The sequence below is a fragment of the Epinephelus lanceolatus genome, chromosome 9 (assembly GCF_041903045.1).
Source record: "Epinephelus lanceolatus isolate andai-2023 chromosome 9, ASM4190304v1, whole genome shotgun sequence".
NCBI classification, from domain to species: domain Eukaryota; kingdom Metazoa; phylum Chordata; class Actinopteri; order Perciformes; family Serranidae; genus Epinephelus; species Epinephelus lanceolatus.
In genome coordinates this window covers 19,306,412-19,331,926 of record NC_135742.1, presented here as the reverse complement: position 1 = coordinate 19,331,926, position 25,515 = coordinate 19,306,412, and the positions used below count along the sequence as shown (strand labels likewise).

The 25,515-nt window shown below is 40.2% G+C and overlaps 1 protein-coding gene across 2 annotated transcripts in view; it reads right to left on the bottom strand.

Moving 5' to 3' along the window:
- fancc (FA complementation group C) overlaps positions 1-25,515 on the bottom strand; it is a 40,567-nt gene that overhangs the window by 2,834 nt on the left and 12,218 nt on the right. For both annotated transcript variants that reach the window (XM_033619958.2, XM_078170650.1), the window contains exons 5-14: positions 17,754-17,861; positions 17,600-17,664; positions 16,534-16,698; positions 16,277-16,433; positions 8,529-8,584; positions 8,272-8,371; positions 6,460-6,535; positions 4,056-4,170; positions 1,876-2,050; positions 205-417 (exon numbers count right to left, since the gene is read on the bottom strand). In XM_033619958.2, coding sequence (XP_033475849.2) covers positions 205-417; positions 1,876-2,050; positions 4,056-4,170; positions 6,460-6,535; positions 8,272-8,371; positions 8,529-8,584; positions 16,277-16,433; positions 16,534-16,698; positions 17,600-17,664; positions 17,754-17,861 — 1,230 coding nt within the window. The remainder of the gene's footprint in view (positions 1-204; positions 418-1,875; positions 2,051-4,055; positions 4,171-6,459; positions 6,536-8,271; positions 8,372-8,528; positions 8,585-16,276; positions 16,434-16,533; positions 16,699-17,599; positions 17,665-17,753; positions 17,862-25,515) is intronic.

The window sequence follows — 25,515 nt, the reverse complement described above, 5'->3', positions numbered from 1 at the left end:
CCTTGTGGTGAGATTGGTCAGCTGTTGTTTCCAAGGTCAAAAATGAACATCTAGGCTCAAGTATTTACAAGTTATTTTGTAGCAGAACAACATGTACAATGAGTCACGATGTGCCTAACTGTCTAACCACGGGATGAATGAAACACAAATTAGGAAATGACTAAAAACAGATTCTGGGCAGAAGAAAACAGATCGCTTCCTCACCGTCTGTAAAATCTGTGTTGATCCACTCAGCGGTTGTTGGACGAAAACAGCAAAGTTGACTGCGAGGTTGAGGATCAATAATGGAGACAGTGATGATTGCTGAGGTTGTGTTGACAGCAGCGTGACCAATGACTGCAGCCGGTCAACAGGAAGAGGGCAAGCTGAGACCAAGAACAGGGAGTGTAGGTGGTCCCATACTTCTCTGACACATACCTGGAACCACGGATGACATGATAAATTTAAGGTCAGCTGACGAATGTTTTATTTATAGACCACAGTGGATTCAAGGAGTATCCCTTTAAGTATCTTTCCTAGAAATAAAAATCAATAGATAAGTAATTCACAAATGATGAACAAAGACAAGTGCATGCGAGTTGAGCGTAAGATCATAAAAGGAGAGACGGCGGCGACGACAGCGAGTCTCCCAGGGTTATGAGAGGAGGCGGACAAACAGGAGACAGGGAGATGAAACTCGGGCCAGCTGGCCAGACACTCGCTGAGAAATCAATACTACATCACCCTTTTCACCCGGCTCCCCTCCCTCATCTGTATATCTCTCTCTCTCTCTCTGTCTTCGCCACTGTCTCATTCTCTCCTGCTCAGATCATCCATAATTTATTCTTTAATGTGTTCTTCTTCTTTCTCTGTATTTGCTCTCTGGCTTTTTTCTGCCAGGAGCATATAACAGACCATCCACATTGTTATGTTGTTGAGTTATGATACTGCACATGCTATAGACTATCTGAGAAAGTACCCTCTACCTCCTCCTCCAGTCATATCAAACAACACGTCAATAATACAGTAGGCGTTTGCAGCCCAAACAGTTCTGGGGACTCCCTGAGAGGAGCTGCCCACTGGGGAGCTCCCACGAGAACTACATACTTTCAAGGGCTTTTTTTCTATGTGCATTCTCACTGCCGATAGCAATGCTGAACTGACATTAGCCGGGCTACGCCTATTTCGCTTTGAGGATTCAAATTTGTGTTCAATTTCCCCTGTCGAATATTTGCTAATGTCAGGACTTCACTGTTGGGTCGATTGTGCATGTTTTCTTCCATCTTTTTTTGTTGCAAGCTGTTGTTTTGGGGTTTTAGTTGTTGGTGGTTTACACAACTAACAGGTTTTTTGAAAAATAGCAGTTGCCAGTGCTGCACTGGCTCATGTTTTCGACCAATCAACGTACACTTTGGTCACTCAAGGTTCCTCTTGTGCTGGAGAGTACCTACTCTAAATTAGGAGCTAAAGAAGTCCCTCAAAACAGCCCAAATCGCACAGGACTAGTATTAACCGGAGACCTCTAGTGATTTGTAATAATTGCGACAGTCGTCTGTGATGTTAATCCGGTGTCAATCTGCAATTGCATACCATATTTCGCCATACACACTGGTTGTGTGATAGTATGAGTCCTGTGTGAATTGACATCTCTGTGATTTGATGTGGTTCTGGGAGCTATGAGAAGTTCCTTCAATCCAAAAAACAAGAAGTGTTGTTTCTCACCATTAAGCTTCAGCAGTGTTGCCAATACAAGTGCAGTAATATGATAATAGGTCAAATGGCAAAATAGGTTTCCCAAATTAAATGTTTATAAACTAACAAACATCGATAGCGGCTCGAAACACTAGATAAATGCAAAAAAAAAAAAAAAAAAAATCTTTTTAGAGAAAATCTTACCAGCTGCTGTGCTCTTTGGTGCCCCCTGTTGGTGGGGTGGTAGTAGAAGGTCAGCAGCCACAGGAGGGGGCCACAGTCCTCAGGCCCTGATGTCACCAGCACCTGGACAGCCACCTGCACCCAGTGGGCGCACTGAACCAGCAGGAACCAGGTTTCAAACACTTTGTGGTGCCCCCTACATGCCAGGAGGAGAAACAATGCTTAACACTACAGGTGGAGAGCTGCCTGAACACTTGATTTCACCGGGCATTGTGGGATCTGAAGGTCTTTTTCGGTGCTGTGGTGGAAGTGCACGGACAAATGACACTGCGGCACACCAGAGGACATAATTATATGAGCACATTCTGCATGGACTGCAATTAAAAAAAGAACTGAATAATTTAAAGCAAAAATCATCAGTTATCTTGAGCTTAAAAATTAAAGGACTCTGGGAAAGTAACTGAAGATTTTTTTTGTTAAATCAGATCTTCATTTTGTAACAGTGGGTTACAAACAAAGCATTATAGTGGAACTTGCAGAGTATATAAGGTTGCAGTGCTATGAACAGCTTTAACATCTATAAACTAACTGGATTTGGGTGGTCTCATTTAGTTCCTGGCACTTTGCAGCTGCAGTTTTTCCAAAGCATGTGTGTGAATATGTACAACTTACTCAACCCCAATTCCTATCCCCAACTGCTCTTGTAAAATACAACTGTAATTGTCAGTCCAGTAATTTACACCTCACTTGTTCTCCAAACAATTAAAAAAACTTGGCCATAAAGGAGGGAAAGGGGAGGTGTTTAAATACATTTAAACTGACATGACTGCTGTTTGCATGTGAAACGCATCTGTGATGTTGTGTCACCAAAGTTTTCATTAAACGATACGGTTTCCAGTGTGCCACACAAATCCTCTAATAACAGGCCACCTGGGGTCATTTACATCATAAGAGCTTTATTAATGAGCCACAACTCTGAGTGGCTGCCAGTAATATTAGTCCTGCCCCCACTGACAGGAACAATGGGTGATCAAAGAGAGACAAAGCTCTCGCACAGATCGGATTCAGAATTAGATACTGAATCTCATTATTTGCACCCGGTGGTGACATCACACTGAGGTACAGCTGTGATTGGCTCTTTTTACTAGTGATTATTTTTTCATTGCAAGTTTTCAGAACAGAAATATGAACTTAACTAACATTTAAATGTGTATTTTGATAATGAAAATCTCAAAATTGACCAATGGATGAAAAATCTACCTGTAGTGTTTCCCCTTAGCATATTATCAATAATGAAAATAACTGTTAAGTGCAGACCTCAAAGAATAAAGACAGACATAGGAAGGAGGCTGTAGTGGATATCTGTAAAATGTAATTAAAAAAAAAAAAAAAAAAAGTGTGTTGGATTTCAAGCTGGACTTCAGGTCCAGAGAGAGCCGCAACAGAGTGAAACAGAGCCACACAGCTGCAACAACCAGACTGTAATTTGAAGTTAGAGCAGCGATAAGGATCTCTTTCTCGAATTTCCCTAATACCATCATTAGGGCTCTCTTCCTCATCTCCCCTCTTTCCCCTTGGCTCCCAAACATGAACAGCAGCACCCCTCTGCAGAGCCCTGGCAGCTGCATCTTCGCTCGGAGCAACACAACATACTACTTTCCCACCGCTGGCTCAGGACAATGTTTTGGGAATTTTGCATGGAGCTCCAGAACGGAGCGGTGGTGGGGATAATGGGCCCTGTTAAAAACCGCAGCTGGAGGGTATCAAGTCAGCCGTCTCCATCTCTAGGACATCAACTGCTTTCTGCTTTTTATCTGCATCCCCAATCCTCCTTTTCTCTAAATCAATCCGACCAAGGCTATTCACTCTCTGCCTTTTCTCCATTTCATGCTAATATAATATCCTTTCCCTTCGTCCACTTCATCCCTGCTTCTCTGGATCTTCCTCTACATTCCTTTTCTCACTCTTATTGGGCTTTCCAACACTTGTTTTTCTCAACAGCTCTCTCTTTCCCAAGCTAATAGCCTCAAATAAGCGCTTGGAGGAGCCACGCAGTGCACCAGGACCTCTCTGCTGTGATGCGAGGGGAAAATATCAGACTAAACCACCCCCTCAACAGCAGCTAATGGAAATATGAACACCGCGCAGGCATTCAGTAGGGTGGTGGAAGCAGACGCACATTAACACTTTCTCACTCTAACCTGGTGCTGCTGCTGCTGCTGCTGTCTCCGTCTCCCTCCTCTTCCTCCTCTGTCAGTCTCTGTAATGAGCCGCTGAGCCAGTTCAGATGATGTCTCCAAGCCTCCAGAGGCATCTCTGTGAGAACAGATTCAGACGTACAGACATAATGACTGCTTGTAGGCCATTCATGCACTTTTTGCAATCAATTAGCATTCACAGAAGCCAGCTGTTAAAGGAATAGTTCAGCATTATGGGAAATACATTTGTTTGTCTTTAGTCCTTATGCTAATGTAAGCTCAGGGGCTGCTGGCAGTAGATTTAATTTAACTGTAGACATGAGAGTGGAATCAATCTTCTCATCCAACTCTCTGCAAAAAGGCCAGTGAGCATGTTTCCCAAAATGTCTTGCTATTCTTATGTTACAATGCAGAATACTTCAAAATAAAAGACTCAGAAGGTGACGTTACTGCTGTCCAGACGGTAACTCAAGTCAATTTTGCATGCAAATCAGCTTTAATCGTCCTTCCAAACATCAGACACAAATATTTTCCAAACAGAGCTGCAAAAATTACTGTTAGCACTTAAAAAGTTTTTTTTTCCCTGTTTTTCAGCTGTTATCTTTTACTGTTAGAAGGACCAGAGTGGTGTTTGTCACACACCACATTGTTCTGTCAAAAATAACTCTCCTACCACAAACCAAATGTTGCATGAAAAACCCCAGCTAACCGACACTTCAGGGGGTTGACAAATAAACTTTAACAAACATTTCAAATGCTTCATATCTTGATCCAAGTCTTCCCCCCGGGCTATGATTTTATTTTAACAATACAATGCTAAGTTTTAATTTATAACCTTTTTCAAGAGGAAGCACAAGCCATGATAAAAACTTAAATCTTTTACTTTTCTCAGGACTATTTCCATTCAGTCTCTGGTGAAAAATTGCCCTTCCACGCACACATACACACACACAGGGAGTAATAATTAACTCAGGATTCTGGCTGGGCTCCAGTGTGTCCCTAAATGGCTCCATTCATGTAAATCATTCCTACCTACAGGCTAGTCTGGGCACACACTGATAAGCACTGGTGCACCGTGCCCCTGCACTCACCTTCTGTGCATCCGTTCAACAGTATAGATTCCCATACATAAACACTGGTGATAAATATTCAGTATAGGTAATATAGATCCTTCTTAAAGGTGTACTTCATACTCTTAATGATCATTTGTATATCAAATACTCACCCTGTGTTATGTTGAATTTGTGAAGAAAACTTTGCTCATGCCTCCAGCGAATGACGAAGCAGAATTGAAGAGCTGTGTTTAACAATGGCAAAACTATATCAAAGCATCTGTTCAGAAACTCTCGCACAACTCATGCAGTATAATCCAAGTCTCATTTATCCAGTTGTATGCTTAGTACTTCCCAAACAGACAGAACTTTCCAAGGGAGAACTGAAATAAAACTTATCAATGCCCTCTTCAAAGCCAGACTCCATTGACAGAAATGGTAATTTTAACTTGCTTAACATAGTCTGCCGCTGCCTCAATGAGTTGTTTGTTTGTGCTATTGTGTGACTTTGGTGTTTTAAAGGGTTAGTTAGAACAAACTACCAATCACAGCTGTGGTAGACCAGCAGCTCTCGTGGTCAGTGAGGTAAGATTACTGTTTTTGTCAATGGAATCCAGCTTTGAAGAGAGGATAGATGCGTTCAGTTCAGTTCCGTCAGAAAGGGCTGTCTCTTTGAGAAATGCTCAGCATACAACTAAATAAATGAGACTTGGATTATACTGCACGAGTTATGTGAGAGTTTGCAAACAGATGTTTGGATATAGTTTTGCTGTTGTTCAACACGAAGCCTTATGACTTCAATTTATCAAGAATTCACTCCGTGATTGGATTCTTCATTTAACGGAGGCATGCAAGAAAAACAAAGTTCTCTTTTCACGAATTCAATATAACACAGGCTGAGTAAATAATATACAAATGATCATTTAGGGGGTGAAGTATTCCTTTCATGAGAAGAGTAATAAAGTGCATTAGTGGGTTTGTGTGAAAAGATCAATAGTTTCAGAATTCACAATAAATTTAGCTGGTATAAAACAGGCAAATAATTAAACTTCTATATTGTTTCATCTGAGTAATGACACTTAGAGAATATAAGCATAACTTTGTTCTGCATTATGTTAACGTTACATTTGACATATAACACTTTTATAAGACAGTTGTTAACTAACTATAATTGATTCGCAAGAACAAGACACAGAGGAGCCCATTCACACCGCAGCAGGAAAACTGTGTTGACACACAGTTAAAGAATACCTGAGTAGACACTTCCTCACAATACACAGTTTTGTGCACTGTGTTAAAGTGAAACACACACACATCACACGCACAGGTTGATGAGCATGTATGTACACACTGACCTGATGGCCGGGTCAAGAGAGGAACCAGCAGACTCTGAGGTGACTGTGGGAACAAGGCCTTCAGAGATACACTCGTCTGAAACACCACAAAGCACAAATTTTCCCGAGCTCCATAAATGTAAATCATATTTACCTTGAACTCATTCATCACCATGCTCTGAAGGCCTGAAAAATGACATTTTGAATGGGAGTCTGTGTAACGGTGATACAGTAGGTGCTAATGTGTAATGTAGCGTGTAATAGGTGGCGTTTAGTGCAGTGTGACTACAGCCATTAAAACTGAGCCCACTGTAAATACACTGTAGCACTGCCATCTACTGGTTAATAGAGGTGAAAAGGAGCTAAGCTATATTCACAAAACCGTGTAGCAGGTAGTACATCACACCTACATTGTAACACATGTTGTCTGGCTTTTTGACAGTAATGGCTGCCATGTGAGTGCCAGATTATTCCCTGCGGTCGCACAGGACGTGTTGATGGAGGGCAACACAAGACTCGTGTATATCTGAGACAATCTGTGGAGGCTGAGGATTTTAGTAAAAGCTGAAAACTACACAGAGACAAATCAGTGTTAACAGCTCAAAGTGCTTTCCACACATTGCAGGTGTTTTATTTGTACAAAGTTATTACCCGCAAATTGATGATTTAAAAGCGATTTGCATTTATTGTCTGCGACGCCGAGGTGTGAACCGTGGTGTGTGTAGTGCGAGCAGCGAGCTCCCGGCTGGAGATCAAGTGATAATGATGTGGAGGATTCATCAAATGTTAAGTGATTTCGCCTGCAGAGGGGTGGTAATTGTTCATCGCCCTATGTGTGCATCTAAGCCCGCGGCACCAAAGTAACCATCCTTTTACTTCCAGTGAAGATGGTGGATAAGAATAATTAGACATCTGTTGTAAACTTTAAAGTCTGTGGAGTTTTCATCTTCTGTGGCCCGGAGCACTTAAGAGGAATATGTTTGAATTAAGAGATCACTAAAGTTATCAGCGGCATCATTTCAACTGCAGTATCTTGATGAAAACAGTCGACTCTGCGTTTGTAACCACAGTGGTTTTTTATCACCTGAAAAAAGAGTGTTTGTCTCGCCATACAACAATTAACGAATGAGTCTTATTAAAAATATAGTATTATTTCAAATTTTCCAAACAACTGGAGATGTAAAGAACAGTTGATCAACTGATTAGTCAATAGACATAAAATGTATCAGCAACAACTCTGATATTCGACTATTTGTTTGTCATTTTTTTCAAGCACAATACAAAAAAAATATTTGTTCTAGTTTTCAGATGTGATTTCTTGCTTTTCTTTACTTTCCAGTTTTGGACTAGTCATTATTCACTATTTTATGATATGTTATGACCCAAAAGATTAATCAATTAATCGAGAGCAAAAAGAATATCAAAGGTCTTGTGTGTGGGTTTTAGTGGCATCTAGTGGTGAGGGTGGCAGACTGCAGCCGACTGAAACTTCTCCAGTGTGCCAAGCGTGTAGGAGCGCAAAAATGTGAAAACGCAAATGTTCCTGTCTAGTGCCAGTGTTTGGTTTGTCTGTTCTGGGCTACTGTAGAACACCATGGTGGACTTCTTGGGAGAGGACCCGCTCTGTATGTAGATATAAACATCTCATTCTAAGGTAACGAAAACACGATTCTTTCATTCATGTGATTATACATAAATGAAAACATAGTTATGAATGTTATATTCCATTTCTGCCAATATATCCCCTAAATTAACAAGCGTTATTTGCACTCTTAAAGGAAACAAATATCTAAGTCAGACTTCTGGACCTTTTCTCAAGAAGTTGAGGCCTACCTGATGCTGCAGCAGTGCCAGTTCCCTGACGAAACACCCCGTAAAAGTTTGGATGAGATACTTAACGGACTCGTTCCCTTCAGCTTGCTTTAGGACGGACCTGTCGGACACATGATCAATTAGGATTTGCTCCAGTGCAACACAACACCAACCTATTTGCAACCAAACATATAGAAGTACACACTTCAGGAGCATGCTAAATCCTCCAAAAAACACACACAGAAGCCTCATGTCACTCTCAAACCGCCCGCACTTACCTGAAGATGTCGTTTACAACCAAGAATATGGAGCAATGCTGAGCACAGGCTTTAGGCTGCAACACACAAAAACATTGATTGAATGATTTATTTGATTTGATTAATTAACAAACAAATATGCATACAGTACTACAATTCATCAAGATATCGCAATAAAGTCATGTGTTTTACTTCCATGTGCTCCTGAAGTCTAGGTTTAAAGGCAGGCAGAAACAGAGAATGACATGTATATTGTACTAAAATCCCTTTTTACACTAATGCACCTCATGAAAAAACAAAACATCAATATCACACAGTGATTAAAAACCACTTAAATTCAAAAACCAGTCTAATTTTTCAGCTATTTTTATTTATTTAATTTAGAGGATGGGTCAATTTGATTTCATTTAGGATTTTATTCCACTCCTAACCCCCCATGTAGAGAACTGTGCTTCTCTACTTAGCTTTTACGATTGGGTTGTTTCAGGTTAGATACACTTGACCTCGTACTGAGGCCATGAGGGCCGGTAAAATGATTTGGTCAGCCTGTTTTTGGAGCCTGTTTACCTCCATAAAATCTGCGTTCTTGGACTGACATTAAGGACAGCCTTCAATAGTCTGTTCTGAGCTTTTAAAAGCTTATCTTTAAATCAACAAAATATATAATCTCAGATAAAATCCTACACTTAAGATCCAGTAAGTATAGAAAGATAAAAACCTACCCCTACATTAGAATACACAGGCGTTAACCCTTCAAATATTGACCACTGGGTGTCACTGTTGCATCATCCACAAACCTCCCTGCCATAGAGCCACAGTTCTGTCTCTCTCTCCCCACTAACCACTCAGTTTACCACTCTGTCAGTTCTTCCTTCATACACCCACACACACACTTACACTCTCATCTCTGCCTAATGCACACTCATCATGTGTTTTAGATTTAACACATTCTAAAACGCCCCAGCAAAAACATTTAGCAGCTGTACCGTTCATGTCTGCCTGTCTCTACATGTTTATATATCTTCTAGTCCCTAATTATTCTCCCTTTCACCCCCTCGGCACTCTCATACAGGGACATACGCTTTGCTATAAGGGGAGCATGTTTAGTCTGCTTTACAGGTTGTAATCCTGCAGTGTAAAACATAATCTCCACTTTAAAAGGAATATCAGAAACAGTTCTGAGAAAGCTTTTACTGATTTGGTTTACTCACAGTATTACATTTAATACGTGCCATCTGTGTCAGAAGTTAATAACAGACCTGCACCGTTAAACGATTAATCAATTGTCAACTATTGAATAAATCATCAACTAATCTGATAATCTATGCTTCGGTTTGAACAATTACTTTAAAAAAAAGAAGTCACGATTCTCTCATTTTAGATTCTTGAATGTGAATATTTTCAGTTTCTTTTACTCATCCATGACAGTAAACTGAATATCTTTGGGTTGTGGACAAAACAAGACATTTGAGGGCATCATCTTGGGCTTTGGGAAACAGTGATCATCATTTTTCACCATTTTCTGACATTTTATTGACCAAACTAATCGATTAATCTAATCGACAGATTACAGCTGAAGTTGGTCATTTTTATAAAAATTTTTTTTCAAATTTGCTGAAACTGTCTCTATATTCACACAGCAGTACATAATACAGGTAATATGTGATTAAAAAAAAAAAAAAAAAATCAGGTTCCTCTGCCTATTCTATTGCCTTGCTTCTAATAACCATACCACACGTGAACGAAAACAGCCAATCAGAGCCAAAGAGTCTCTAACACAGCTGTCAATCAAGTCAGTCCCTGTTCGTGAACTGCAGTCAGCTCAAACTACGCAGCGCTGATCAAATATAAATCAAGATTCTGTTACTGCACCGCCTATTTCTCGCCTCAAATGTTTTCAGAAACATGTTTTAGTGTACTGTTTAGCTGTACAAAACAAAAGTTGCTACGGCTAGTAGGCAGTGCTTGGAACTTAAGTTGACTGAGTTAAAATGGCAGCCAGGTTGCAAACTGTCTCATTTTACAGTTAAACAGTTCACTAAAATATGCTTCTGAGAATATTTGACGCAATGCAATAACAGAATCCTGATTCATATTTGATCAGCGCTGCCTAGTTTGACAGTTTGACCTCAGTTCTCGAGCAGTAACTGACATGATTGACAACTACATAAGAGACTCCTCAGCTCTGATTGGTTGTTTTTGGTGCACCAGGGTCAATTTTAGCAAATACCATTAGATGCAGTAAGGAGAAGGGACATTATTTCCTCACAGATTATCTGTCTCATGTACTTCTGGAATATAATGACATTTTTGGCCTATATGTCACAGTTATTTTCATAAAAGTTCCCAACTGCAGCTTTAATTGACAATGAAAATAATTGTTAGTTGGAGCCTGAACAATGAAGTAAACTGTATGATTTTAGTTCATCAAGGCCAAGTTTCTGTAAAAGGGCGTTCACGAGCATTTTCCCTCCAGTCCAGGCACACATGTAACATTGAAACTGGAAAAAGTGCCAAAGTAAAAGACCAATTAGAGTCTTAATGAGGTCAGTAAGAGCAAACAGCCCCACCCAGTGTTTATATGGTGTTATTACAATGTTCCAACATACACAAATCAAGTGCTTTCATCCTCAGTTTTGACATGGCTGTTTCTGTTTTGTCCTCTCAAACCAGAAGACAACATTAATCAAACAAAACGTCCTTTCAATGCAACTGTCTGCATCCACAGTCCGCTGGCATACGGTTTATATGTGTCAGTGCGATTCTGTGTAATGTGGGTTGCATGCCAGCGTGCATGCATGTGTGCAAACTGTCATGGTTTCCCCCTAGTGAAAACAGATGGGTTTTTTGAGCGTCCTCCTCCATACCTTACCACTAACACTTCAAGGAGGGTCAATTACAGCACACAACAAGCATCCTGTTTTTGGCAGTAAGGCCCAGGAAGTGAGTGTTTATTGTTATTGGGCCTGTGTCTCTCACTGGATCACAGAGCGGTGGGACAAGCCAAAACGAGGAATGTGAGCCTAATTTCATGTTTCCCATTTTTGATTGCAGTTTAAACAAGTGAGTGAAAGGGAGGCGAAAGGAGACACAAGCCAGTCGACTCACAGCTCTTTTTTTTTTTTTTTTTTTTTTGCTTTTGCACACGTGTACACCAACGTAGACTCGCATACACAGACACACGTGTGAAACGCACATCTGACATCCAAACAACCTGAAGGCTAAGCGAAACCTAAACGTATGCCTCCCACCCTCTTAACGACAGACACGCTATACCAGATGCAATATCATAAACAAGGCATGGCGGCTGGAGGCATGTGTGCGCAAGGGTTTGCATGCACACATGTGCGTGTGAACTAGCAAGGTGATAAAAACAGAGGTCAATCAGAGATGGATGAGCAGGTAAACAAATAGATCTATGACGGGACAGAGAAGTAAACACATGCACATACATGGAGTTAGTTTGATTGTTTACAACACAGTGGCTCCTCATGTGCAATCACCATGCAGGTTTATTCCTGTACATGTTAGTAATTCATACACATGTACACCAGTGTGTTCCAGTCTATCTTAATCTTTGAGAACAGCTCCTACACTGAAAAAGAGTGTACTGCTAGCCTGTTATGAACACAACTCAAGTGGACCATCACTCTGAGAAAACAGGAGTGACACAACTGGCAAACTTTAGTGAAGTTAACATGAGGCAAACTGCCATTTAAATTCTTGTTTCCCACCAGGGCTTCACTCACATTTCTAGCTACCACAGGCAATCAGCATCTTAGGTAAATAGGATGCCATTCATAACCATACACACAGGGTATTGTGTTGCTGGGCACAGATGTCTGGTACAAACAATTTGTAGAAAACATGTCCACACAGATTAATCTCCTCCCTTCTACTTCATTTTTATGTCATGCCTACTCTATGAGTAATTACTCTAAAGATAGCTCCAGATTCTGGGAGACACTGTTGTATTTAATTTAAGTGTTTGTTTTAGTTCAACTCAGCTGCCTGTCTGCTCATCCTCTCCTGCACTAGAGATAGCATCCCCCCCAGGTCTTCAAAACCCCCACTGGCTTCCCTGTTCAACAACCTAAAAACCTAAAAAGCCCTGCACAACCTAGCTGACTCATATCTCACTGACATCCTGCCTGCAGCTTCAGGTATGAAAACTCCAACATCCGCACCCCTCTTATTCAGTCCTAGCACCAGACCTAGAGGCAAAGGGCCTTCTCCATCGCTGCTCCCTTGTTTTCAACTTGTTTTGTGATGTTTTTTATGTGAATTGTATATCAATATCAGATTTTCACCACATGATTATTGTGGCTTAAAGAGTTCATGACAAATTATCAATACATCTATACAAATTTGGAAAAAAATCTATTAGTCAAATTAATCTTTAACTATGTTTATTGTATGTATTGTCTCTTTTTTGGCAAATGAATTAGACTCAAAATACGAGAGGAGGGAGAAGGAGAGAAAGTCTATGACAATAGCTACAAAATCATACAATCAAACGGCGTAAGGGACGGGAGACAAAGCGAAAACAGAAAGAAACGGAAATGATATAAGAGGCTGGTGCAACATTTCCCATACAGTTTCAGACATTCTTGATTCAAGAAACGAGCCTGAACAACAAACTATTATATTTTTTTATTTCGATTACATGAGCTCAAAGACAACTTATCATCTATCTTCTTCTGTCAGCTAAGAAATGCTTGCTGACATGGTTGAAGGGTAAAAATATCCCTAATGTGAATGTGTGGCTTGATGATGCTGTCAGTACTCTTGAGGTGGAGTGGATCAGATATATTAGAAATGAGCAGATGAATTTATTTGATGCCATCTGGCAACCTTTTACTCAATATCTGGAGAAGATAAAGATTCTTGTTACCAATTTAACATAGTATACTTCCATTTTGTTTGGTGGAGTCTAGGTTGGGTGCTTTATCTTCTTCCTTTTTTTCCTATTGTGTTTTTTTTTGTTCAATTTTTATACATTCTAAGAGAGAGCGGTGTCTGTATCAGTTTTGAAAATACAATAATCATAACCACATTGCATTTGTATATTTACCAATAATTCCTTTTTTGTATATATTTACTTATGATCTTTGCCAACTGACACCACTCTCATTAAAATGTCTCGACAAGATGATTTAAAATGTGCTGGATTATTTACATAATATGATCATATGTGTGTTAATAACAAGATAACAATATTTCACTTTTAAATATCACGGTTATTGCCAATACTGGTATATCGCAACGTCTCTAATGTGAAGCAACGGACTAAAGCAAGACACATTTCCCCTCAGGGACAATTGGGTTTACTCTGCTCTACTCTAGCCTCTGGGACTCTCTACCTCACTCCCCTCTTTCAAAGCGCACTCAAAATTCACCTACTTAAATTTAATTCTAATCTGTGATCATCCTTTTTCATTGTTGTATTTAAGTGTCTTTGAGTACATCTTACTGAGCTTTTAAAATGAAATGCATTGTTAATTACTGTAATTAATTGTCTAGTTTCAGTGAGACATTTGAATATTTAAATGTTATCCTTCCTTCTCACAGTGGCCACACTAATGTGTCGAAGTTACTGTGGGAAAAAGAGCAGCCCTCGGTGGCCAAGTGAAAAGCACACAACACGGTGCTGGTATTTTCTGATTGCGTTGTAGTGATGAGGACATCATCTTCTACAACTAGTCATAACAACCTATAAATCAAAAATCACTTCTGACTCTTGAACAGGGCATGATCTTCAGTTATATGAAGTGAGGAGTGGCCAAGGACTCAAGTGACAGAGAGTTCAGTACTTACCCAGCACAGTAAAGGCTGTGTAGCACAAGCCAAATGATGTGAGATGCAGTTTAGAGCTAGCCAAATGATGTGAGATGCATGCAAAGCAAAGCCAAATGGTGTGAGCTAGCCAGGCAAAAACAGTCAATAAAGATCCACCAAAAAAAAAAAAAAGTGATGGCGCGCTTCCAAGAAGTATGCATATGAAAACATTACAACTGCCATGCCTCATAATAAATGAGCAAGCCTTATATTCAAACTGTTTGGTTTCACAGTTTACAAAGCAGTTCAAAGTGGAGATAAAAACATATGGAGTGTGCAGTGATTTCTGATGTGAGACGCTATAATTCGGGGCAGATGAGTCAAAGTATGTACATAGCAAACCCACTTAACAACAGCAATATGTCATCAATTTATCAACAATGCTGCGGATTCATGTAGCAGTTAAATTGCATAAAATGCCGCAGCGCAATGGTACAGCAATCTACACATTTCTCTCCAGCTCTAACTGTGAGGACCAAGCAGGGCCATCATTACTCAACAGTATCACAAGCGGATGTGCGATATTTTTCATACAGTGAAGATAAACTCTTATGATGTGATCTCAATTTCAGCTCTCCAAATACAGCACAGTATACTTTGGCCTTTTTCGCTTGGCTGTCATGGACTACTTCCTTCCCATAATGATGCTGTCAAAGTAGCTGCTGATGGAGGTAAATGAGGTAAAATATATGAGAGTTCTGCCCCTTTTTCTATTTTAACATTGCATACTTTTTCCAGACTTCTCTGTCGATTTTTCAGACAATATTTGACATGTGAGTGCAAACAGCTAGATGTTTATTATTATCCATCTGTTCACTTGTATGTCATATTCTGACTATGTATGCTATTATGTTGCCAAATATTTGCCAGGAGATCATAGAAAACACGCCTTGTTTACTTTTTCTTATATCTGCATTACTGCATAACTTAAAAATGTTTAGACAAGCTTAACATTTGGTTATTTGTGATGCTATGTATATATGAAGTTCATAGATATTACCGAATTTTCTTACAAACTAATTTGGTCACTGATGTTCAGATTTGGTGCAGTTATAAGGCACTTGGGGCAGAGCTGTGACACACAGGCATAGAGGCAGCTCTGCGTAGGAGTGTGCTTTCAGTCACACGCCATATTTCTTGCCTTGCATTTGACAACATCAAGCTCACTCTTGCCCACGCCCTCTCACACAGTGGTAGACATTTTGGCTGTGTGTGCTGCCTCCTCCAAACGCCATGAAAAACATTCTGCTTGTATGATCAATTTAAGAAATTCTGAATGTTATATTTTAAAAAGAGAGTAGAAGAAATAGTTTGAAAACATACAAATATTTTTCCCATACTCTCTTTTCACTTTTCCGTACTGATCAACCCCTAAATATTACCAAAATCAGACTTCGTAATTCTCCATAGTGCATGGGAACCCTGAATTTAAACTACGGGTTCCACTACAAACTGGGCCAGACATCACTTGTAAAAAGCTGGTTTGAAGCAAAACCAGACATTTCACTTCTAAACCAGAGCTGAAAGGGTCGGTTGATTAATCGATTATTTGACTGACTGAAAATTAAAAACAACTATCAATATATCAACATCAATTAAAAGTGACTGATAGTTTTAGTAATTTCTTTTTCATCAGGGGTTCCAGTGTCTCAAATGTGAAGATTTACTCTTGTTTTCTGTTTTATCATTTGTCATTGTAAACTAAATATATTTGGTTTTGTTGGTGTGACAAAACAAGCAATCTGAAGATGTCACCTCAGGCACTGAGGAATTTTAATGGCCATTATTTCACAGCTTTCTGACATTTCAGACGAAACAATTAATTGAAAAAACATAGTGTTCAGTTGTTGATTAAACAAGGACGGGACTATCACAGAGATGCATGGCTTTCTTTATAATTTCTGAGTTGTGATATAACAAAAAGTACCCACCAGCAGTGACTGTGCCACTTGCTGCTCTAGCTTCTGTGGTGCAGACCTTGCATTAGTGAGCACATCCTCCAGCAGCCTGAGCACTGCTTCTTCCAGACTGGACAGATTGTGATACCACAGAGAGACCACTGCCTGCTCCTCCAGTGACAAGCATTGGCTGAAAAAAAAAATTACATTATAATCACATCTGAAACATCCCAGCTACAAACACAACTATGGGTATGGACTCTTATAGGAGCTCAGCAGTGTTCTCCTACCTGGAGTAGGCAGAGCTCAGAGCATCCAGGAAGTCTTCACTAAGTGCTGCCCTGACACAAGTCACTGGCTGCTGCAGCAGTGCACCAATGAGAGGAGCAGCCTCGGGACAAGTGAGCAGAGGGATGCAAGCCTCTGATGTGGCCAGAATGTTGTCACATGAACACCTGTGGAGTCAAATGGGCAAAATCTGTATTACGGTATTTGGAACTTGTTATCGATGGCCTGTGAAGACAAGATGTTATAGACATACGACATACAACTCGTTCAAAATAATCCAAGTCTCAATTCATCTAGTTGTATGCTTAGAACTTCCCAAACAGACAGCCTTTTCCGACGGGGAACTAAACTAAAAGTGAAACATATCTTTGCTCTCTTCAAAGCCAGACTCCATTGACAAAAACAGTAATTTTACCTTGCTGAACATGGGAGCTGCCAGACTGCCTTGATCAGTTACTTTGTGTTATTGTGCTTCTTTGCTAAATCTGAACTAACCCTCTAAAACACCAAAGTCACACAATAACACAAACAAACTAAGTGATCGTGGCAGTGGTAGACAAGCAGCTCCTGTGTTCAGCGAGGTAAAATTACTGTTTTTGTCCATGGAGTCTTGCTTTGAGTGAGAGTTTGTATAGTTGCTGTTCAATGCAGTTGCCTGACTTTAGTTCATCAAGACCTTTCTTTGTTTTTGTATTCTTTGTTCACCATAGTGGTATGTGAGGAAAAACTAAGTTAACGCAACACAGGCTGAGTAACTGATGGAGGGTGATGTATTCCTTCAAGTCTTGTATGCTGACCAAAGTACGCACCACTCTGCGTCCTAACTAGAATGTCTCTGTTTAAACAGAAAAGCCACTTTTCCACTTTTTTCATGTTTCATTGTAAATGGAATAAGTTTGGGTTTGGGTCGGTAGGTCGGCCAAACAAAACTGGGAAACTGTGAAGATCACTTTTTTCCGCACCATTTCTTGACATCTCATGAACCAAACAATTAATCAAGAAAATAATCATCAGATTCATCACTTCTGATGTGCATAACAGCTAGTTGCAGTTTCTTCTGAGCTGTACCTCTGATTTATGTCACCAAAAGAACTGCAGCTCTTCCCGATATTTTCCTGCAGCAGTGCCACCATCTAAAATGCAGGAGAGAGCACAACTAGCATATATGTTGACATAGGCAAGAATTAGGCAAGAATAAAAAACAAAAAAAGGGGGCTAATACCTTTCTCAGAACTTTTAGATGGTACTCTTTAGGTGGTACACCCATGCTCTTCATTACTGCCTGTGCCGCAGCATCGTCGTCTTCTGTTGCAAGCTGACACAGCACTTTCTGTGGGAGGGCAGGCAACATAATGTGCAGCAGATTATTGGCACTTTATGCGTATATCTAAAACAGTGGACAAGCCTTTGATACCATCTCCCCAAAAGATCCATTACATCAAAGCTAATTAGTTACTGGAATATAAGATGACTCTGTTGGCGTCACATCATTTGAACCACATGAGTGGAGAGCAGGCATTCCAGTTAGTGAGAATGTATGGACAGCATATGAGCAACTTCAGAAATGAACCTTCTTTGTTACAGAGAGCCTTGGTGTTTTACAAGCATTTTTCAGAAGGGGCCTCATCATACACTGATAAAAGTAGACTAATAAACTCTGCTGATTCTCGGATGTGAAAAAAGCGAGTCATAATGAAGGAACAAAGGGAGGGAACGCTGAACTCATACTGTACTATAGTGTTAGAAGAGTGGCTCTCAAACCTGAAAATACAGTTCAATAAATAATACTGATGAGATTAGGATCCGTGAAAAGCAAAGGATTGAGAGGCAGACTTGTTTTACGTTCGATGTCAACATTCTTAGAAATAAAGCAAAGATGCCACGCAGCGGTCAGTTGTCTAATGATTGATAAACTTAACGTTTGGCAAGGATTCTGTTCATCGGTATTTGCTCATGAGTCTGATGAAAGCCTTAAGACCTGTTACTTTGAATTAGAGATTGATTTAGACTTTAGAAATAGTCCTTTCTATTTGACTGAAGTTGATTCACTTGTACAAGTTGGAAAGTGTGATCCAACAGAAACAGCCAAGGCCTCACATCTTCAGCACGCATCTGTTTTTAAAACTCCAATGAACCGAAAACAGAAACTAACCACACCACTAAGAGCAGAGTAGAAAAGTACAAATCCCTTTCAAACTGCAGATAAAAGGATATCAACACAAGATGAGGAGAGAAAGAGATTGAGAGAGGCACAATATGTTAAAAAAAATGGGGCAAAAAAACAAGACGTAAAAGAGAAAAAACAAGATCCCAGGCAGAGGAGCGCTGCAGCGCTGTTGGTGGAGCTGTGTGGTTTCTTTGGCCAGGCTCTACAGCACGCTACGATGCTTACCCTCCACATAGTCTCACAAAACAACCCCAATCACTACCATCTGAGCGCCCTCAAACTCTGCACATTGAGTACATACAAAACCAATCACACTTATCCCACCCTCAGTAAGGAGGCACAGTGGGGCTGGGGGATAAGCGAGGGAAGGAAGACTGGTTAGAAGGAATGGCAGAGAGAGACTGGAACGCACTGCGATGGCTACATTTAGAGCGGGGAAAAAAGGGTGTGGTCACCAGAGGAATGGGATGAAGGGCAAATGGATAGATGGATGGCAAATACTTTAGGTCAAAAGTCATCTTTCTCTCACAGAAAAACAGCAACCGAGCTGGCTTTGGGGGCTTGGACATGCTGCTGCCATAGAAATTATCCCTCTATAAATCTAAAATTAAAACAGAGGATGTAGAAAAATGCACAAGGCAAAGACTTGGGTTGGTTTTGATGGGTGCCTGTTAACAATTACTAAGCCATGATTGAATTCTCCCAAAACCAATGAAAGACTCAAGTATAGCTTTAGATGGTCAAAACAGCAGGGACAAAATGAGGGAAGATGGGAAAAGAGAAGAGAAAATGCAGGATGATCATGCAAAATAATGAAGTTATAAGCGATTAAACCCAGACTTGGTGCACTCACACAGAGTGCATTTAAGATGTAGTTGCTGACTTTGCTGACACGGCACAAAATAAGACAAATAATCTGTGAAAAAAGTTATATTCCTCTGCACACTCTATTGCCTTAAAGTGCTTCTAATAACCTAATCACAGCTAAGAGTCTCTAAAACAGCTGTCAATAGAGTGCTGCAGGGATGACATTTCTTTTGTGGGCCAACAAGTTAACATTGCCCTGATTCCTCTTAACAAACATCCAATGGGAGTTTTCCATTGGATTTCGGGTTATTGTAGAAAATTAAGTCTGTGGCAAACACAAGTTTATGATGCTTACGTGTTTTTTTCAGCAAGATATTCTTCACAAGTGGATACCACTTTTAAAATTTCTGAGGCATAAATGCAATTGCCAGAAGTAAAACGCTAATGTTGGGCTATAAACAAACTACACCACAGTTGCATGACTTTAAGGTTGCCGCCAAGACGATTAACTGATGTTTTTTATGTAGCAGAACAAAATATGAAAGTCTCTTCAGCTTGTGTGAACCACAGACCTTATTTCAGGCATCGCACAAAAAATCCATTGACTCTGAGATGAGGGAACAGGGAGTTCTGATCAAATGTGAATAAGGAATCTGCTGCTGCATCACCTACTTCTTGCCTTAAAGGTTTTCAGGTTTTATACTGTTTAGCTGTAAAATGAAAAAGCTGGTCCAGCCAGTGGGCGATGCTTGCTTCCCAAGCCAACTGCATGTAACGTAGCATCAGGTCGCAATTTGACCAAAGTTCACAGAGCGACTGACATGACTGACAGCTGCATTAGAGACTCCTCGGCTCTGATTGGTTGTTTTTACTGCACCGCGGTCAGTAGGAAGAGTAGAAGTGACATATTTTTTTCACAGACTGTCTTGTGTACTTCATTTAGAATATACTGAGTGATTCAGCAAATATGACACATTATTTTCATAAAAGTTACCAACTATAGCTTTAAAGAAAAGTGGAATTTCAAACAGAGCCTTTTCCTCCTAAATTAAAGGCCTAAACTATAATCTTTTGAACCACATGAATTTAAAGAATTTAAACATACATAATTAAACTTTTAAATGAAAAATCAGCAGTCTGTCTGTGTGCTTCTCACTTTATCTCACTTTTATCTCACCTCTTCTCACTTTTAAAACTAAGATTTAAGACATAGTTTTGACATTTTGGGTATTTCACTTTCGTGTCAAAAGTTTAACTAGAAGATTGATACCACTCTCATGTCTGTGGGTAAAGTATGGAAGACCCTAGTAGTAGCAGCATGGGTAAACGGCTAGCCTGGCCAAAGTTCAAAAATACATAAACAATTTATCTATCCACTCAGTATCTGTGCAGCGTCAACTCACACTGATGACGAGACAATGATCACAACTTTTGGTAGCTAAGAAATAGTTACAGCAGGTAACTTCCTGTAACACCACAAATTGTCATTTGTTATATTTTTGTTTGGGTATGGACTAAGCATACTTCTTAAAATATCAACTATTCCTTTAAGTTAAAAGAAAAGACATAAAGGAACCAATATAAATAATAATTTAGCAGCATGCCACCCAAGAGGAGGCAGAAAGATAAAGGGAAAACACTGTCACACAGGGACTTTCATCTCCAAATTAAACACAGAGTGCAGCAGCCAGTGTGAGCAAAGGGTCCAAAATATGTTTTGAAACCATAAAGCTGCCACAGTGGCTCCAGGGCCTACCTGTGGTTGACCCTGTTTGAGTCAGTAAAGGCACACGTCAAATATTAAGCTATCAAACCATCCATCCTCCAGCCCTCTAATATTACACTCTCATGCTTTACTTATCTGTCATCTCCTCAAAGATCATGCCATGTTGCTGCAGCACTGTGTGGTCCCCCTACTAGTACAGGATGTAGAGAAACAGACCGATTGAGCTAATGACTATCTGACATAGCCTGCAGCTATGTGGCTGTACCCAGCATTCATCAAACCCAGCAAGAACACTCAGATGTGGAGAGGAGAGGCAGACAGGGAGGGGTGAAGGAAAGATGTGAGGGAGAAAAGGCAAAATACTCTGCACACTATCATAATTTAAAGAGAAAAATACATGCGGCTACTTACAGTATATACAGTAGCTGTAAAACACATGTTGTTGAACGGATACACTCATACATATGCGAGCACACGCATGAACTTACACAAACACGGCATTTAGGTGCCACTTAGCACCAGACATTCAGTCTATTATGGAGGCAGCAAGAAAACAATGTTGGGGAGCAAGATCAGACAGGGCTAACAGAAAACAGGCTGCATTCTGCATTCCAGGACAGACAGTCCAACACAACACAGACATGAGGAGAGACGCAGAGACAGACCATCTCTGGCCTAAAACCATACATCTGCCCTGCTCCCCCAGACAGGATGAGCTGCGGTGAATAGGTTTTTTTTTTGTGCTTCCCGCCATTCCTGTCATTTGTGGGAAGTGGAAGCTTCTTTGGAGACGGGAAGGAGAATGAGGAGAAGCTACGGAGTTGGTTGTGACTTTATTGTGCTTGTGCCCTTTGGACACTTTCATCCGGTAGTGTCCTGCATGCAATTTTAGAATGAGTGGACCCAGTGAACCCTTTAACTCTGGACGTCAGTGCTGCTGTGCAAGCATTCAGCTACAATTAACTACTTCTATACAATGTTGACAGCTACATATATCCTCTTGCCTGCAGTGCTGTTTATCTATCTAGATTGTTTTGGTGTGAGTTGCTGAATGTGGAGATATCAGCCGTAGAGAGGTCTGCCTTTTTTTCAGTATAATAGAACTAGATGGTACTCAGCTTATGCTGCTTAAATCACCAAAATATACAGTTAGAGAATTCCAAAGCACTGTCTCTTTCCAGAAATCATGACTTGCTTACTAAAGATAATCCACCAAAGTAAATATTAATGCTGTTCCCCACAGCTGAGCTATAGAGCCCATTTCAGACTAAAGATTTGCAACTACTTGCAATATGTGTTCCCAAAACCTGCCAGTTTAAACCAATGAGACGAAACGAAACGTTTATGGTCTCAAAAGCTATGTCTCTCCTTACTTCCATTCTAACTTACAGCTTTTCAGGTTTACTTTGCAGCTCAACAGAATTTGTAGTCAATATGAATGGGCGATGGTTAGCATGGGCAGTGGTTAGCACTGTCGCTTCACAGCAAGAGGGTCCCTGGTTCGAACCCAGGGTAGGGGTTCAAACCCCAGGGCTGGGTGCGGAGTTTGCATGTTCTTCCCGTGTCAGTGTGGGTTTTCTCTGGGTACTCCGGCTTCCTCCCACTGCCCAAAGACATGCAGGCTAGGTTAACTGGTGACTCTAAATTGTCCGTAGGTGTGAATGTGAGCGTGAATGGTTGTCTGTCTCTATGTGTCAACCCTGTGATAGTCTGGCGAATTGTTCAGGGCGTACCCCGTGTCTCGCCCAATGTCAGCTGGGATAAGCGGTTACAGAAAATGAATGAATGAATAAAATATGAATGAGGATAGATAGTGATAGTGAGTTACTTGCTACATTTGCATTTCCAGTAGTGGTGAGACAAAACAACCTGAGCTTTTGATGGACCATCTACATAAAAAATAAGCCACAATAATTCAAATAACCAGCACCAATTGATAAGTCAATGATGTGTGTGACATGCACATATATGGCCAGCAGCAGCAGTAACCCACTGTCTGCCATCGACATATTATGACGACAGAGACCAACATGCATGTCATTGCACACTTCTGCTGAGTTTGTGACCGACTGAGCATAGGACATATCACAAATGGGTAACATGCCTTAGCTTCTTCTTCTTCTTCTTTTTTTTTTTTAAAGATATTTTTTGGGGCATTTTTTTAGCCTTTAATTGACAGGACAGACAAGTGTGAAAGGGGGGAGAGAGAGGGAGTGACATGCAGCAAAGGGCCACAGGCTGGAGTCGAACCTGGGCCGCTGCGGCAACAGCCTTGTACATGGGGCGCCTGCTCTAGCACTAAGCCACCGACGCCCAATGCCTTACATTCTTAAACCAGCCAGTGGTGAATTGATAAACTGAATCTCAGGTGACACTATCAGCCATCTTGAGTCAAGCTGAGACGGTTTAGTTCACAACACTGCAACTTTCCTCTGGAACACTCTGAAATAGTTTTGTCTGGTTGTGAATCTCTGGTCTCAACTGGGTAAAACATTAGCTAGCTCAGTGGTGAGCTAGTAGTATCAGTTAGAAAAAGAAAAAAGTCTCTACATGAAACTGCTAACAACAAGGTCTGTGGATTATCTTGAGTAATCTGGTCATGACTACTGGAAAGAGACACTGCTGTTGCTGAGTTTTACAAATGTGTGTGTTTTTTTTTTAAGAAGGCAGGCATCTCTATGGCCAATATTGCCAACATTCAGCAACTCACATTAGGGGTATTTTGGGGTGATCTGTGCCTTCAATTTTAGTTTTATCTCAGTTATTTCATAATAAGCAGAATTCTTCTGCTATTTAATACATTAATGCACACTGTTCATAACCTTAACAAAGTTAATTCTCTCACCAAACCTTGCAACTGTTAATGCCTAATTCACACGCACATCAATATACAGCCATATGCCCACACAAAAACGCAGATATAGCATAGACACAAACACAACCATGCACATATGCACTCCGCTTCCCCTCTTATGGGTCAAAGACCATCTGGCAAATTCAAGGTTTACTTTCAAGGCACTGTTTTAATTAGCAAGATGTTTTATTAGATGAGAAATTAATCAAAAGAATACAAACACACAGTTAATCTGGCAAAAATGTGAAGGTTCCACATTGTTTATCATAAGCCATCTGTGTGAACCCTCTCAAAGTTGAAAATTGCAGAATCTTTTCTTCCCTCTGTTCTCGTTCCCTTCTTTGTGTGTGTGCGCATGTGTGTGTCTGTGTGTGTGCGCGTGCCTCGAAAACGAAGTGAAGAAGATCAACTAACCATAATATGAAGGCTGATCCTTCTCTGGTGACAAAGAGGCTGTGAAACAGTCAATTTTAATTTGCTTTCAAAATATGTTTTACAGTTTTGGGCACAAAAGGCTTAGACTAACAGAGACCCAATCTACCTCATTCATCATCCATGTCCCATTGGAGACGAGACACAGAGGGCTGGCGAGAGAACTCATATTAAAAGTAAATTAGACAGAAAATCTCTTCGGCAGCCCAAAGGCAGTCAAAGACAGATTCTTTTTGGTTTGTTAGAGTATTTGTTGAATGGATGATATCAATCTGTGTGTCCAGAACTAATTAGGACACAAACAACAAACAGATCAGGCCTGAAAATGATTAGAAAAGGCACACAATGGACAATTAGAGGAGAATATACGGTTACAACTAAACAGCGTTATAAAGGGCCTAAACTGTAAATATTTTAAATACTCTAAAATAAATTTGTCTCCACCTGCTCCGGCTTCCTTCAGTGATGATTATGTCTTTAATCTCCAATACCATAAGTGTTATTTTCCTGCTTTCAATGGCTGTATTACAGCAAAGTGATGAAATTTTCTGAACTCACTAGAAGACTGTTCTATTCTTTGCCTTTACCCACTTTGTCATTCAATCCACATTACTGATGATTATTGATGAGAAATCTCAGTGTGTAAATATTTTGTTAAAGCACCAATAGTCAACCTAACCTAACCCAACCTAATTGCTGTTGCCAAAGCAAATGAACCCTTCCTGTACCTCCTACTGTATGTATAACATTGCATCCTAATATTTTCTTGGTACCAACCTAAATGTGTGTCTTGCACCATGTATCAAAAAATGTCACGTACCAAAAATTTGCATGGATGGCTCAGTCCAATTCATAATCGTGTTATATATTTCCTGATTTAAATAATGATTCAGCTGATTTCAGGTGTTTTAGTCAAGCAAAGTTCTCGTACAGCTGTTTTGTATCAACACAAAACTTAATATTTTTGTTTTTTAAAATGTTTGGCTCACTATAAAACA